General features: G+C 48.5%; 1 protein-coding gene across 1 annotated transcript in view; it reads left to right on the forward strand.

The window, feature by feature from the left end:
• The first annotated feature begins 11,610 nt into the window (after positions 1-11,610).
• Positions 11,611-17,294, forward strand: part of AMACR (alpha-methylacyl-CoA racemase) — a 34,475-nt gene continuing 28,791 nt past the window's right edge. Inside the window, exon 1 of the mRNA XM_054031849.1 lies at positions 11,611-11,954. Coding sequence (XP_053887824.1) covers positions 11,705-11,954 — 250 coding nt within the window. The 5' untranslated portion in view covers positions 11,611-11,704. The remainder of the gene's footprint in view (positions 11,955-17,294) is intronic.

Below are 17,294 nucleotides of genomic sequence, written 5' to 3' on the forward strand. Positions count from 1 at the left end.
CCCAGCAAACTTGTACCAGTATGGGTTTTTTAGGGCATTGCTTCCAGTTGCAATTTCTAATCATGGGCTCCAGGGCCAGCTCCAGGGCCGGCTCCAGGCAACCAAGCACATGCTTGGGGCGGCACCTGGTAAGGGGCGGCCAATCTTGGGGTGGCGGGGGGCAGCGCGGCGGGGCATTCCGCGAGGGAGGGGCGCTCCGGCGGTGCGGCGCTCGGTGGGGGGTGCTCTGGCGGCGTGGCGCGCGGTGCTCGGTGGGGGGGCGGCGCGGGGCGCGGCGCTCGGGGGGGTTCCGGTGACGTGGCGCTCGGCGGAGGGGGGGTTTGGGCTCCGGCGGCGTGGTGCTTGGTGGGGGGGCGGCGCGGGGCGCGGCGCTCGGGGGGGGGTTTCCGGCGGCGCTCGGCGGGGGGGCTCAGCGGTGCGGCGCTTTTTTTTGCTGCTTGGGCAGCAAAAAAGTTAGAGCTGGCCCTGATGGGCTCAGTGTTGCAAAATGTATAGTCTTGGCTGGCTAAGCCAAACTTATTAAACAGGGAAAAGAATAAATAAAGTGGGAAAGGCAAATGACGGATTGAGTGAGTGAAAGTCTCACATCTTTTTAGCTCTGTAAACCAAAAGGAATACATAGAGGAAATGGAAGGAGGGGCATGTCACCAAGGAAGTCTACATGGGAATAGCACAAGCGTGTAGGGGCAACATCGGGAAAGCCAAGGCAAAGGAGTTACAGCTGGCAGGGAATGCTAGAGACAACAAGAAGGGGTTCTACAAATGTCAGACAAAAGAAAGATTAAAGATGATGTGGGTCCGCTGCTCAATGGAGAAGGTGAGCTGATAACAGAAGATGATAGGAAGGCAGAGCTGCCCAATGCCTCGTTTGCTTCAGTCTTCTCACAAAAAATAACATGTGACTGGACGACTAGCAAAGTTACAATAGACAATAAAAGGGAAGGGATGCAGATCAGGATAACTAAATAATATGTCATATCTTCTGAACAATTTGAATGAATTCAAATCAGCAGGGCCTGATGCTTTTCACTCCAGGGTACTAAAGGAATTAGTCAAAGAAATCTCAGAGCCACTGGCAATAATATTTGCAAACTCATGGATGACAGAGGCCCTAGAAGACTGGAGAAGGGCTAACATAGTGCCCATCTCTAAAAAGGAGGAGCCGGGAAACCATAGACTGGTCAGCCTGACTTCAGTATCTGGGAAGCTATTAGAGCAATGTATAAACATGCAATTTGTGAATACATTGAGGAGGAAGGGGTAATCACTAGCAGCCAGCATGAATTTACTATGAACAAATCATGCCAAACCAGCTTGATTTCTTTTTATGACAGGGTAACTGGATTGGAAGAATGCGGTGGACATAATATACCTGGACTTCAGCAAGGCTTTTGGCACAGTCCCATGTGACATGCTGGTAAGTAAGCTGGAGAAATGTGGGCTCGGCAGAACTACCATTAAGTGGATACATAATTGGTTAAACAACTGCAAACAAAGAGTAACTATTAGTGGAATGATGTCACATTGGAGGAAGGTCTCAAGTGGGGTTCCACAAGGATTTGTTCTGGATCCAGTGTTTAACATCTTTATTAAAGACCTGGATGTAGGAATAGAGAGCATACTGATCAAATTAGCATGACACAAAGCTAGGGAAGTTGCCAATACTTTGGAAGATACAGCTAAAGTTCAGAGGGATCTTGATAAATTGGAGAACTGGGCTGTAGATAACAAAATGAAATTCAACAAAGACAAATGTAAGGTGCTACGCTTAGGGAAGAAAAACCAAATGCACAAATACAGATATGGGAGATAACTGGCTTGGCAGCAGCGCTGCTGAGAATGATCTGGGAGTTGTGGTGGATCACAATCTTGCCATGAGTCAACAATGCGATGCTGTTGTAAAAAGAACCAAATGCAATTTTAGGTTGCATAACAGAGGCATAGCATGCAAATCACGGGAGGTGATAGTACTGTTCTACTTGGCACTGGTCAGGCCTCAGCTAGAGCACTATCGCCAATTTTGGTCACCAGTATATAGCAAGGATGTAGAGAACCTGGAAAGAATCCAGAAGTGAGCAACAAAGATGATCAAAGGGATGAAATACAAGCCATATGAGAAAAGGCTGAAGGAACTGTGTGTTTACTTTGGAAAAGAGGAGATTAAGTGGGAACATGATAGTGGTCTTCAAATACTACAAAAAGATGGATAAATGTTGTTCTCTTGCCAAAAAGGGTAGGCAAGAGGCAATGGGTTCAAATTATAGCATAGCAGATTTAGATTAAATTTCAGGAAACATTTTCCTAATTGTAGGAACAGACTGCCTAGGGAGGTTGTGGAAGCTCCATCACTGAAGATTTCCAAAAGGAGGCTGGATAATCACCTGTCTTGAATGGTTTAGACACAACAAATCCTGCCTATTGGCAGGAGGTTAGACTAGATGACCCTTGTGGTCCCTTCTAACCCTATGATTCTATACCAGGTGGTATTTGGGATTTAGCCAGTGGTGGTGGTGATCTCCTCTGGCTCCCTCTCTCTGCCCTGACCTTTTCAGGACACTTCTCAGGATTAGGATAAAGAAGGTACAATGGCCTCATGTTAGATTGCAGAAGCTGGTCCAGGCTGGCAGCTATGATGATGAAGCTCGCCCCTTCCCCTTCTCTTATCTCACAGTCAGTTAGCATTTACCTCCCCCTACTATTGTCTTTCCAATTTTTTTTCTTGTAACGACCCCAAAAGGAAGTGATGGGTGGAATGGCCCATCCCCTCATTACTTTGTCCACCAGTAGGCTTAATTTCTGACACAACAGTTTTGGTTCATTGATTTCTGGTCACACACATCTCTTATCACAGTCCTGGAGTTCCAAGTTGGCCTTCTTTTGTCTGGACTAATTCAGTTTTTGTCTCCTTTCTGCATCAGTATTTATTGTTAGGGGTTATTGCATAAAAGTTTATTAACTATTACACTTTCCCACAGTTAGTTCACAAGTGGGGTAAATTTGTAGGCCCAACTATTAAAACAGTCATCATAGTCATACAATTCCATTTGTCAAAAGACAAGTGAAAAATTCTTCTGTACCCAAGTCTGTTAAACTGACCATGTCATGCATCAGGGGGGTAGCCGTGTTAGTCTGAATCTGTAAAAAGCAACAGAGGGTCCTGTGGCACCTTTAAGACTAACAGAAGTATTGGGAGCATAAGCTTTCGTGGGTAAGAACCTCACTTGCATCTGAAGAAGTGAGGTTCTTACCCACGAAAGCTTATGCTCCCAATACTTCTGTTAGTCTTAAAGGTGCCACAGGACCCTCTGTTGCTTTTGACCATGTCATGGTTCCCTGCAGCCTGTTCTCCGGGAAGTCAACAGCTTAACAAGTTGTTTCAGATGGAAACTGCCAATTCAGCTAAGCTTCGTGTTAAACCAATGTTTCGTAAGAGCTTGTTTTAAAAAGATAATGAAACCAGTTGTATTTCAAACATGATCTTCCTTTGTGGCTTATAGCTGGCGGAGGGAGAACCTTTGACTATAAAGTCAAGTGAATTTTTGTTTTGTTTTTTTAAATCAAATGCTAGTTTTCTTCCACATATGCCAAAATACCTGTAAAATGCAGGGATAATGTACTGAACTAACAGAATAAATGAAGCACAATTACCTTCGTATATGCAAGAGCTTGAATCTTAGAGCTAGTCTACACTGGCAATGTTAAAGTGCTGCTGCTGCAGCGCTTTAACGTGGCTTGTGTAATTGCAGCAGAGCACTGGGGAAAGCGCTCTAAAAAACCAACCTCCACGAGAGGCATAGCAACAAGCGCTGGGAGCGCGGCTCCCAACGCTGGGGCACTGTCTACACTGGTGCTTTACAGCGCTGAAACTTGCTGCGCTTGGGGGAGTGTTTGTTCACACCCCTGAGCGAGAAAGTTGCAGCGCTGTAAGGTGCCAGTGTAGACAAGCCCTTAGTGGTCTCTGTCCTTGATTAATCTCCATCAGTTAGCAACTTTTCTCTATGTCCAGCAGAGATCCTGGCAAGCTGCATCTACGTAAAATGCTTCAGAGTAAAAGTCCAAGGAGGAGCATGAAGAACAGTCAAATGAAACAGTTCTGGCTAGCCGTTGCAAAATACACAGATGCAATGGGCAAAATAAGGATTTCTCAGAGCATTGACTCTTTTCCGATCTCCCTTCTATCCTCACCTTCTAATAATGTGGCTACAGAGAACATACGGTCTCAAGCAAAACTCATTTAAAACCAAATTGAAAAATAGAAAGTGGGACAAACTCATTTATGGAAAATATTCTGCAGATCAAAATAATATGGAGCAGAACAAAGTTTTCTGCATATATTTACAGAGAGTTAGGAGTTGATGCAGGAAAATTTCTTTGACATCATAATAAATAAGGAATCTACTTAAAAAATATAATTGGCTTATGTGGCACGCATGGTTCTTCCCATATGTTTTCAATAATATATAAACTGAAATCAGTATTAATATGGGATACATGGACAACAAAAAATAAATACAGTACCATGAAAACAGAATATAAAAAAATCACATGGATACAAAGGTTTTGAAATATTTAAAATTGATGGACTTTCTTTGAGATTTCTGTCATGTATATATTCCTTTGTTCTTTGTTACACTGTACAAATAGATGACTAATCATCTTTGCTTGAATTTGTTTTGATATTTTAATTAAAACAAAACTTCTCCCCAGTGTTCAGGAGTTGGATGAACAAAGATCATTTCATTATACTAGTGCCCTAAATGGCCTTTCTGAAACAAACTCTGAATTAACCAGTTTACCTACAAATATTAAACAATGACTTCAGAAAGATTTGTAAACGAGCTTCAAAAGACTGTTTAAAAGTTAAAAGAAACAAAGGCTTACTAATCATAAAGGGAAGAGTTTTATACTGCATGGCATGAGTGACTTAATCACTGCACCTGATCTAGACAAACTTTATAGAGATTGTGGGGTTTTTTTTTTGTCTGTTATGATGATGGCCTGAATTCAGGATTAGTCTACCTGGCATTAAAAACCAACCAACCAAAGAAAGTCTAAAACGGGAGATTCCTGTCAAAATATATCCTCATCATGTATGTCAACTGACTTACATTTCTGTTTACATGTAACTGCTCACCAGGTTGTTATGGAGGCACAGGTCATGACACCATATAGCTAAGTTTGAGACACACGTTCCCCAGTTAAACAGGAGGATTAAATCTTTATTTTGTAAGAACCTCATTGAAATGAGAGAAGGAAAAAAAAATAGGAATCAGAGAATGTAAAGGACGAGCACTGTTTGAATTTTTCATGGTAGTTTGATGGAAATTAAGTTGATACAGCGAGAATAAGATTTCCAAAATCACCCCTTTATGAAGTTTTTCAAAAGTTATTTGACCTTTTAAAAAAATCTGTTCTGTGCTCTGCTCCACACTTTGCTCCTCAGGTACTAATTAATACAATACTCGTTATAAATACGCAGTGTTTGTTTGTGGTATGATTTGTTACACCTTTTCCATAAGGGAAAATACATACACCAATATTGATGTGACCTCCTAGACCATGTCTAAACTACAGAGGTAAGTCAACTTAAGTTACATTGACAATCCTAAGCTGCTGTAATTACATCACTTGTGCATGTTCACACAACGCTCCTTGTGTCGATGGAGCGCATCCACAATTCATGCTCTAACACCAACAGAGAGAGCAGTACACCCTGGGTAGCTATCCCACTGTCACCCTCTCCTGCTAGGAGTTCTGGTAATAGATTACAGTGCATCATGGGTATGTGATCACTGCCCCTATTATGCAGTTTTCTCTGTCCCATAAATCCTAGGGCTTCCGACTGTGTTTCGCACCGTTTTTCAACTGCCCCTGTAACCTTTGAATCCACCATCTCTGCTTGAAAGCATGGATCCTGCACTGCTCACCAGTCTTGTGATGAGCGTTATGAATACAAGCCAGTTGATCCTGATCCATGGAACAGGAGTCTGTGCTGCCCTGCTGTGTGCCATGGAAAGAAACAATTCAAGATTGATGTTGGCATTCACAGAACAGCTGCACAAGGTGGACCGTCGCTATTGGGCTCAGGAAACAAGCATCGAATGGTGGGATCAGATTGTGATGCAGGTATGGGATGACAAGTAGTGGCTGCAGTACTTTTGTATGTGCAAAGCCACCTTCCTTGAACTGTGTGCGGAGCTCACACCCTCCCTGTGGTTCAAGGACACCAAAATGAGAGCAGCCCTAAGGGTGGGAAAGCATGTGGTGATCATTGTGTGGAAGCTGGCAACTCTAGACTGCTTCTGGTGAATCGCAAATCGATTTGGAGTTGGGAAGTCCACCATGGGGGTTGCAGTGATGCAAGTGTGCAGGGCCATTAATCTCCTCCTGCTACGAAGGGCTGTGATGCTGGGCACTGAGCAGGAAATAGTGGATGGCTTTGCAGCAATGGGATTCCCTAGCTACATCAGGGCGATAGATGGCGCACACATCCCAATTTTGGCCCCAGACCATCTTGAGAGAACATCAATAGACAGGACTACTTCTCTATGGTATTGCAGGCGCTGGTGGCTCACTGGGGTTGTTTCACTGACATGAATGGTCGGTGCATGATTCATGCATATTCAGGAACACTGGCCTGTTTAGAAAGCAACATGCAGGGACTTTCTTTCTAGAGCAGAAGATTTGAATAGGAGATGTGGAAATGCCCAAAGTGATCCTGGGAGACCCAGCCTACCCCTTACTCCTGTGGCTAATGAAGCCTTACACCAGAAACCTTGTCAGCAGGAAGGAGCGCTTCAACAACAGGCTTAGCAGGTGCAGAATGACCATAGAATGTTCATCTGGCAGATGACAGGGTTGCTGGCACTGCCTTTTTGACAGTTTAGACCTCAATAAGGAAAATATTCCCATGGTCATAGCAGCCTGCTGTGCTCTGTATAACATTTGTGAAGCCAGGGGGGAAAAGTTTCTCCAGGGGTGGAGCATAGAGGTGGATAACCTGGCCTCTGATTTTGAGCAGCCAGACTCCAGGGCTATTATAGGGGCTCAACAGGGGGGCCATTCATTTTGAAGCAGCGTTTTGACAATGAGCCCCAGTAATATGTCTTTTAGTAATGAATTGAGCCAGGCATTGTTTACTTGCCACCTTGAATAACCCCGGTAATGATTCCTGCCTGAGCGCTAACTGTGGTCTGCATATGTATGAATTTCTGTGTGCCTGGTGTAGGGCACAAATAAAGAATCACTGTCTGTGTAAGACTACATTATTATTAAACAGCAATACACAATTAGCATTTCTTACAAGGGACATGACAATGAGTAGCACTCTCTGAAGGATCTAAGAGCTGCCTGTAAGTCTAGCTGTCATTATGGAAAATGTCCCTAGGGGTGGAGTGCAAAGGATACTGTGATGGGCCAGGAATGTGTGTGGGGAGTTTGGGGAGGGCAAGGAAGGCAGATCTACAGTTGACGCATGTGCTCCAGCTGCAGCATAATCAGAGACCTCAGCATCTCTGCTCTTCCATGAGCTTTATTGTCCACTCCTGCCCCTGTCTCCTCTCCTGGCTATCCATTTCTAGTTGCTCATTTATTATCTCTCTCCATGTCTGTGCTCGCTATCTGCCTGATCTGATGATTGCAGCAATTCATGAAACATGTCCTCCCTAACTCCTCCTTGTTCGCCTCATCTGACGGAGGTGCTCCGCCGGTGTGTAGGAGCTCGCCTCATTTGATGGAGGTTCTCCACCGGTGTGTAGGAACTGGCCCTCACGGGCACAGCTGCAGAAGCAAAAGAAATAGAGTCAGATTTGTGTAGAAGCAGGGAGACCTGGATTTAATTCTCTGCTCTGCTCCACAGTTCCTGTGTGATGTTGGGAACCTTGCTCAAGGCTCGTCTACACCTTAAGTTAGTGCGTCGCAATCCAGGGTGCAGGGCTGGCCTTAGGGAAAATGGCACCCTGGGCAAATGTGGATTTTGGTGTTCTTAGCCCCCAAGGGCGTGGCACCCCTCTATTGCCCCCATGGGCTCCCCACCCTCCCTTCCCCCACTAACCACTGCACTGTGTTCCCTTCACCCCTAATGCCTGCTCCCCATCCTGTGCCCCTAATCCCTACACCCACTTCACTCCCCTCTGCCCCTCCTGTGCCCCTAACCTTGGCACTGTGCCCCCTTCACCCCACCCCCTTCACTCCCCTCCTGTGCCCCAATCCTGCACCCCTTCACTCTTACTGCACCTCCCTCCCGCCTCAGCTCCTAACCCCTGCACTGTGCCCCCTTCACCTCAACCCCTGCACTCCCCTCCTGTGCCCCAAACCCCTACACTGTATGTGCCCCTTCACCTCAAACCCTTCACTCCCCTCTTGCGCCCCTAACCCCTGCACTATGCATGCTCCCTTCACCCCAACACCTGCCCCCTCCTGTGCCCCTAACCCCTGCACTCCTACCCCTTGTACCTCCCTCCTGAGCCCCTAACCCCTGCACTGTGCCCCCTTCACCCCACCCCCTGCATTCCTCTCCTGTGCCCCAATCCCTGCACCCCATCACTCCTACCCCCTGCACCTCCCTCCTGAGCTGCTAACACCACCCCAGCTTTTTGGGAGGGGTACACCCTGCCATCAGCCCCCTGCCCCACTCCCCCCGCAGAACAGACAGGCCGACACTCAGGGCCAGGAGCAACTCCAGGGACGAACGGGAGCTGGGGTGGACAGGAACAGCAGCGGCTGCACATGTGGAACAGGGCAGAGGCTCGATGGCTGGTCGTCCAACTGCCCCCTGCAGCTTGGGTCTCTCCCCCTCCCCACGCTGCTGCTCCCCTGCCTGCCATGCCACCTCCGTCAGCCCAGCTGGCTCTTGGCAGCAGGTCAGGTTGGAATCCAAACCCTGCGCAGGGCGCCCCCTTGGGCGGGCTGACCTGGGCAGGGCCCCTACAGCCCACCCCAAAGACCGGCCCTGCCAGGGTGTGAAGCTATGCGCTCTAGCCTGCTGTGCAGTAACAGCTGCTGGAGTGCATGAAGAGTTCTGTTGTGCACGTTGACATACTCCTGCTCTCAGTAACTTTTAGTGCATTGTAGTATGGTCCATGCAGCAAATCAGTGTGCATGCCAGCACCCTGTGCAGAATAAGTCAAACCCTGGATGCTATGCCCTAACTTGCCATGTATAAAATGGGAATGATATAGTATTGCCAAAGCTTGTGATTATCTAGGTCAGTGGTTTTAAAACTTTTTTTTCTGGCGACCCAGTTGAAGAAAATAGTTGATGCCCGTAACCCAAACGGAGCTTGGGATGAGGTGTTTGGGGTATGGGAGGGGCTCACGGCTGGGGATTGGGGTGCAGGGGTGAGGGCTGTGGGGCAGGGCCAGGGATGAGGGGTTTGGGGTGCGGGAAGGGACTCTGGGCATGGCCGGCTCCAGCGTTTTTGCTGCCCCAAGCAGCAGGGGTGGGGGGGAAGCCACGATCGGCAGCACTTCGGCAACAGCTCTACCGCCGCCACTTCATTCTTCGGCGGCAGGTCCTTCCCGCCAAGAGGGACTGAGGGACCCACTGCCGAAGAACCGGATGTGCCGCCTCTTTCCGTTGGCCGCCCCAAGCACCTGCTTGCTGTGCTGGTGCCTGGAGCCAGCCCTGGCTCTGGGTTTCAGGGGGGCTCAGAGCTGGGGTAAGGGATTGGGCATGGGCTTACCTCAGGCAGCTCCCAGTTAGCAGTGGTGCTAAGGCAGGCTTCCTGCCTGTCCTGGCACTGTGGACCGCGCTACGCCCCAGAAGCAGCCAGCAGCAGGTCTGTCTCCTGGACGGAGGCACGCAAGCAGCTCCGCGTGGCTCTTGCCCGCAGGCACAGCCCCACCCCCAGCTTCCATTGGCCGGTTTCCGGCCAATGGGAGTGTGGAGCTCATGCTTGGGGTGGGGGTAGTGCATGGAGCCCTGTGGCTGCCCCGCCTATGAGCCAGATCTGCTGCTGGCCGCTTCCAGGGCTCAGCATGGTGTCAGAACTGGTAGGGACTAGCCTGCCTTAGCCGAACAGTGCTGTCAATGGGACTTTTAACAGCCCGGTCAGCAGTGCTGACCACAGGCGCCATGACCCTTACGTGTTCCTTACACTCTGCAACCCAGTACTGGGTCACGACCTGCAGTTTGAAAACCACTGAGCTAGGTCATGTAATCCTATCTACGATTACATGAGAATCTTGGCCTTTTTCAAAAAAGGTTTAGTCCTCATTACTAAAGAAAAAAAAATCCTGGCTTACCACTTACCCCAAAAGCTCAGAACCTAAAGGGCAAACATAAAGAACTCAACATTTATCTTTCTAAAAACTCCCATGAGTGTGGGATCTCCATGTTCTCAATCCTGTAATGGCCCTGCCCTGGGTCATAGGACAGCACTGTCGCTACAGACTCCAAAGAGTGAGAGTGGCTCAGATTTAAAAATGTTATTAAAGCTAATGTTAAAATGATATAATACACGGGTTAAGAAAAGAGTGTCTGTACATCTGGGTGTAGTGCTTAGATTATCCAAAAGTACAAAATCTGGTTTAAAGGCCATACAATACATAAAATACTACATCATGGGGGGAACCACAGAAGCAGCTTCAATAGAAAGGGGCCCTGCTCCCTGGAGCCCCGTACCTCCCATTCTGTGTGCTGTTGCTCCCCCTTCTGCTGAGTATCCCCATTTCTCCCATCCCTGAGCTGAGGGGCCCTGCTCCCCCTTCCACCCCTGTGCTGAGTGTTCCCATTCCCACCCCTCCCCCATCCCTGTGCTGAGTGTCCCCATTCCCACCCCATCCCTGTGCTGAGTGTCCCCATTCCCCTCCACCCCCCATCCCTGTGCTGAGTGTCCCCATTCCCCCCCACCCCCCATCCCTGTGCTGAGTGTCCCCATTTGCCCAATCCCTGTGCTGAGTGTCCCCAGTCCCAATCCCTGGGCTGAGTGTCCCCAGTCCCACCCCTCCCCCCCATCCCTGTGCTGAGTGTCCCCATCCCCGCCCACCCCATCCCTGTGCTGAGTGTCCCCATTCCCACCCCTCCCCCCCATCCCTGTGCTGAGTGTCCCCATTCCCACCCCTCCCCCCCATCCCTGTGCTGAGTGTCCCCATTCCCCCCTTCCGTGCTGAGTGTCCCCATTCCCACCCCTCCCCCCCATCCCTGTGCTGAGTGTCCCCATCCCCCCCTCCACCCCATCCCTGTGCTGAGTGTCCCCATCCCCCCCTCCACCCCATCCCTGTGCTGATTGTCCCCATTCCCCCCCACCCCCCATTCCTGTGCTGAGTGTCCCCATTTGCCCAATCCCTGTGCTGAGTGTCCCCAGTCCCAATCCCTGTGCTGAGTGTCCCCAGTCCCACCCATCCCTGTGCTGAGTGTCCCCATTCCCACCCCTCCCCCCCATCCCTGTGCTGAGTGTCCCCATTCCCACCCCTCCCCCCCATCCCTGTGCTGAGTGTCCCCATTCCCACCCCTCCCCCCCATCCCTGTGCTGAGTGTCCCCATTCCCCCCCACCCCCCCATCCCCATGCTGAATGTCCCCATTCCCACCCCCGTGCTGAGGGCTCCCCTGCCCCGTCCCCGGCTGGGGGAGGGGACCACGCGGGAGCCGGACGGGGCCGTTGACCGCCGGGTTTCTGGCCCGGAGGGGGCCGGGCCGCGCCGCGCCGCGGCGGCCGCTCGATGTTTCGGCGCTCGGCAGGAGGCCGCGCAGCGCGGGGCAGCCATGGCCCTGAGCGGGGTGCGGGTGCTGGAGCTAGCGGGCCTGGCGCCCTCCCCGCTCTGCGGCATGATCCTGGCCGACTTCGGGGCGCAGGTGGTGCGGGTGGATCGCTCCCCCCGCTCGGCCATGAACACCGACGTGCAGGGCCGGGGCAAGCGCTCCCTGGCGCTCGACCTGAAGCAGGGCCCCGGGGCGGCGGCGCTGAGGAGGCTCTGCCTGCGGGCGGACGTGCTCGTGGAGCCCTTCCGCCACGGTGAGCGGCCGGCCTGGGCCCGCAGGGTCTGAGGGGAGAGGAGGGGGCGGCTGCCGCCGGCAAGGGGAGGGCACCTGGGGGCAGGGTTTGGGGGCAGGGGTTCGGGTGCTGCTGGGGCAGGATCCCTGGGGGCAGGGTTTGGGGGCAGGGGTTCGGGTGCTGCTGGGGGAAGGCACCTGGGGGCAGGGTTTGGGGGCAGGGGTTTGGGTGCCGCTGGGGAAGGGCACCTGGGGGCAGGGTTTGGGGGCAGGGGTTCGGGTGCTGCTGGGGGAAGGCACCTGGGGGCAGGGTTTGGGGGCAGGGGTTCGGGTGCTGCTGGGGCAGGATCCCTGGGGGCAGGGTTTGGGGGCAGGGGTTCGGGTGCTGCTGGGGGAAGGCACCTGGGGGCAGGGTTTGGGGGCAGGGGTTTGGGTGCCGCTGGGGAAGGGCACCTGGGGGCAGGGTTTGGGGGCAGGGGTTCGGGTGCTGCTGGGGGAAGGCACCTGGGGGCAGGGGTTCGGGTGCTGCTGGGGGAAGGCACCTGGGGGCAGGGTTTGGGGGCAGGATCCCTGGGGGCAGGGTTTGGGGGCAGGGGTTCGGGTGCTGCTGGGGGCAGGATCCCTGGGGGCAGGGTTTGGGGGGAGGGGTATGGGTGCCGCTGGGGGGAGGGGTACTGCTGACTGGAGAGTACTAGGATGCAAAGCTTGGGTGTGTCTGGTGGATCAGAGATGGGGGTGCTGTGCCAGGGAAGAGATTCTGGGGGTGCTCTGCAGGGGAGAAGAGGCAGAATGGGGGCTTGATGCCGGGGTAAAGTTGGGGATGGTGCTGCTGTAGAGGAGGAAAGACAGGTGAATAGAGGGCAGTAGTCAGATAGTGTTGCCCCACTTGGGAGATCAGATGTGCTGTCAGGGAATGACAGCTCTCACCTGGCTGGATGCAAAATAGTGTGGTTGGTGCAAATGCCATGGGGCAAACCCAGATTTATGGGACACAGCAACCCACAGAAGAGAGTTTAAGGTTAAAGTATCCTATCCAAACAATGGCCCATTAAGCCTCAAACAACTTTGACGATTGTCCTGGAGCCCGTGGATGACCCCAATGGATGTATAATGGGCAAATTGTGGCATGCTTCGGCCTTGACCCTGCAAAGACATGCTTACACTTTTCAATGGCGTAAACACTTGTACTCCCAGTGTGTACAGTTTATCAAACGTGTAAGGCTTTGTATGTCTGGGGCATTAGTTTTTAATATGGAGGTGCTGTTTCTGTGGAGACAACATGCTCTGTTCTTTCCTAAGCCCTTGATCCACAAATATGGCAAGTTTTAGCAGGAGTCTAAGCTTCAAGTTGCATATCACATGCTGACGCCTATTGTTCCTTTAGGGCTGCAATTCTGTATTAAATATTAAGGATTCACTGAAGTGTTCATGTGCTGTGTTGGGATAAGAGGGAAGGTCCTTTCATGGATTGAGAACTGGTTAAAAGGCAGGGAACAAAGGGTAGAAATAAATGGTAAATTCTCAGAATGGAGAAGGATAACAAGTGCTGTCCCCCAAGGGTCAGTCCTAGGACCAATCCTATTCAACTTATTCATAAATGATCTGGAGAAAGGGGTAAAAAGTTAGGTGGCACAGTTTACAGATGATACTAAACTGCTGAAGATAGTTAAGACCAAAGCAGACTGTGAAGAACTTCAAAAAGATCTCACAAAACTAAGTGGGCAACAAAATGGCAAATTAAATTTAACGTGGATAAATGTAAAGCAATGCACATTGGAAAAAATAACCCCAACTATACAGACAACATGATGGGGGCTAATTTAGCTACAACTAATCAGGAAAGAGATCTTGGAGTCATCGTGGATAGTTCTCTGAAGACGTCCACGCAGTGTGCAGCAGCAGTCAAAAAAGCAAACAGGATGTTAGGAATCATTATAAAAGGGATAGAGAATATCTTATTGCCCTTATATAGATCCATGGTACGCCCACATCTTGAATACAGCGTACAGATGTGGTCTCCTCATCTCAAAAAAGATATACTGGCATTAGAAAAAGTTCAGAAAAGGGCAACTAAAATGATTAGGGGTTTGGAACGAGTCCCATATGAGGAGAGATTAAAGAGGATAGGATTTTTCAGCTTGGAAAAGAGGAGACTAAGGGGGGGTATGATAGAGGTATATAAAATCATGAGCGGTGTGGAGAAAGTGAATAAGGAAAAGTTATTTACTTGTTCCCATAATATAAGAACTAGGGGCCACCAAATGAAATTAATGGGCAGCAGGTTTAAAACAAATAAAAGGAAGTTCTTCTTCACACAGCGCACAGTCAACTTGTGGAACTCCTTGCCTGAGGAGGTTGTGAAGGCTAGGACTATAACAGCGTTTAAAAGAGAACTGGATAAATTCATGGAGGTTAAGTCTGTTAATGGCTATTAGCCAGGATGGGTAAGGAATGGTGTTCCTAGCCTCTGTTTGTCAAAGGGTGGAGATGGATGACAGGAGAGAGATCACTTAATCATTGCCTGTTGGGTTCACACTCTCTGGGGCACCTGGCATTGGCCACTGTCGGTAGACAGGATACTGGGCTAGATGGACCTTTGGTCTGACCCAGTACGGCCATTCTTATGTTCTGTGTTCTGGCCATACCAGATTTAGGACTAAAGGGTCACTATATCATTTTAAACATCAATCATTGTAAATAAGCACATTTACCTGCATAACTAATAACACCTGTGAGCATTAAAACTGGGAACTTCATAAGTCTGGTGTGCTTTTTCTCTATGTATTCCTGGTTTTTGATGTGTTGTGTGTTTTTTTTCTCATAGACTGTACAGTGGAAATCAATAAATCCAATTTCATTTTAATTTGTAGTTTCACATTTTCTGTGTTGAAATGTTTGGGTTTCCATGGGATTGTTTGGTTAAAAGTGACAAATTCAATTGGAATCTTACAGTTAATATAATGGAAATTTCTATTGCCCTTTGGTTTTGTAAAAACTTTGTTACAAAATTTAAATATGGGTGCAAATATGAGTTGAGACTAGTGTCTCATTAAGTGTAAAATGCCATCTGCGGTTCCTTGTAATTCTATAGCTAGATAATGCATCTCATGGACCTGGTCCTGAAATTGGCTCAGCGCTGATTTGGATCTTCAGGCATAGAGCCAGTTGTAGGATTTGGGCCCAAGTGATATATGGGAAGATTTTAAATGGCACAAAGAGCAGTTAGGCATCCAAATCCCATTGGCTTTCAGTTAGTTTCTTTGTGATATCTGTTGGAGTTGGGCTTTTGAAAATCTGTCTGTCTTGGTAAGAGCAAGCAAATAAATTTTGTGCCTTATCTAGTAAATTTTCACAACAGTTTTGTGAGGCTGTATTATAACTTCGGTGGTAGTAAAGGTGTCTATAAATGGGTATGTTTTTAACTTCATAATACGTCTCCATGTTGAAAGTGCTTTACAATCCTGAGTTAACACTGACAGAGCTAAGATTGGTTATTTCCAGATTAAGATCTGAGACTTTGATCCTTCAACCGCATTTATGCAGATGCAAAGCTTCATCAGTATGGTTTCATGTGGGTGGATCCAATTTGTATTTATAATATACAGTCATGGAACCTCAACATTTCATTTTTGCAGGAAGGGGATGGATTTCTTTTTGTTTAGGAATTTTCTGTTATTCAGTGGAGTTCATCTTTCAGGTCAGGTGGAAATTTGAAGATCCAGATCTGTATAATTATATACACCTCTACCTCGATATAATGCTGTCCTCGGGAGCCAAAAAATCTTACTGCATTATAGGTGAAACCGCGTTATATTGAACTTGCTTTGATCCACCGGAGTGCACAGCCCCGCCCCCCCCCCCGGAGCATTGTTTTACTCCATTATATCCGAATTTGTGTTATATCGGGTTGCGTTATATCGAGGTAGAGGTGTATATTATTAAATACATACATACATACCAGCAAATCTCTCTGCTTCTCTGCCTAGCCATTACCAGTTGACACTTTCCAGTCAGTGTCATGCTAGAATTGGGTCTTCAAGGAGTTGAAGGATGATAGAGTTGTGATTTTATAGATTACCGGTAATTTGGGGAATTTCCATTCATAAAATGTGATGTGGAAGAAGGTATGAAAGCAATTTTAAGAATCCAGTATTTCTCCTTTCCCTTCCATATAAGATCGTGTTGCTCTGCAGTGTCTGCACTGTTTATCAGACATAGTTCTGACCAAAGTTTAGTTGTAATTTGCTAAACACAGATAAAAGTCCATTTTACAAATTATACACAGCTTGAACATTTTGTCTGGAAAAAACAAACAAAAACAAGACACTTTTTTAGGGGGGGTGGACGGGCGCTAAAGGGAGGGGAAATTTTCAAAATGTGAATTTACAGCGTTTTTCATCCCTGTACATTAAAACTGACCAAACCTACATTTATTTAATTTTGCAAAAGTTTCTTGAGCTTGAACCTACAGAAGAAACTTTTTTTTGTACAGTTTCTGCAAATCATTTGCTGAGTATAATTGCCCTCGTCTGCTCTTGTTTTTATGATAGAGAAAAAGTAATAGTAGTAGATGGCTAGGCTAGCGTAAGGATAAAATGGAGTGTCTTATGCCAAAACTGAAGGAAAGAGGGGAATTATATTGGGCAGGTAAGCAAGGAAAATGTCATTGAGCTATATTCTGATAAGAGACAGAAGCAGTCCTGAGAAAATTGTCCAGAGGTTCAGCCTTGTAAATATCGGGGAGTGTATTAGCAAAAAGTTTGCCTCTTTCTTTTTACTGTGGTGCATGACCTCCTGGGAGCTGTCTCTTTGATTCAGCTATGAATTGGTCCTAGGACTGACCCTTGGGGAACACCACTAGTTACCCCTCTCCATTCTGAGAATTTACCATTTATTCCTACCCTTTGTTCCCTGTCCTTTAACCAGTTCTCAATCCAGGAAAGGATCTTCCCTCTTATCCCGTGACCACTTAATTTACGTAAGAGCCTTTGGTGAGGGACCTTGTCAAAGGCTTTCTGGAAATCTATCGTATATACTCGATCATAAGCCGGTTCGTTTATAAACCAGCCCCCCCAAGATGGATAAGTAAAAATGGAAAATTTTTATGTCCTGTTCATAAGCTGACCCTATAATTCAGGGGTCAGGAAATTTTGACTCCCGGGCCATCGGGATAAGCTACTGGCAGGCCGAAATGGTTTGTTTACCTCGCGTCCGCAGGCATAGAAGTAAACCTAAGTAAACAAAGTGTCCTGGCACGCCAGCGGCTTACCCTGATGGGCTGGGCAGCAACTGGTGGGGAAATTTTTTGGAGGAAGAAACTAGGGGTCAGGGGAGTAACCCCTGTGACCACCCCCCACATCAC

The sequence above is a fragment of the Malaclemys terrapin genome, chromosome 6 (assembly GCF_027887155.1).
Source record: "Malaclemys terrapin pileata isolate rMalTer1 chromosome 6, rMalTer1.hap1, whole genome shotgun sequence".
NCBI lineage: Eukaryota > Metazoa > Chordata > Testudines > Emydidae > Malaclemys > Malaclemys terrapin.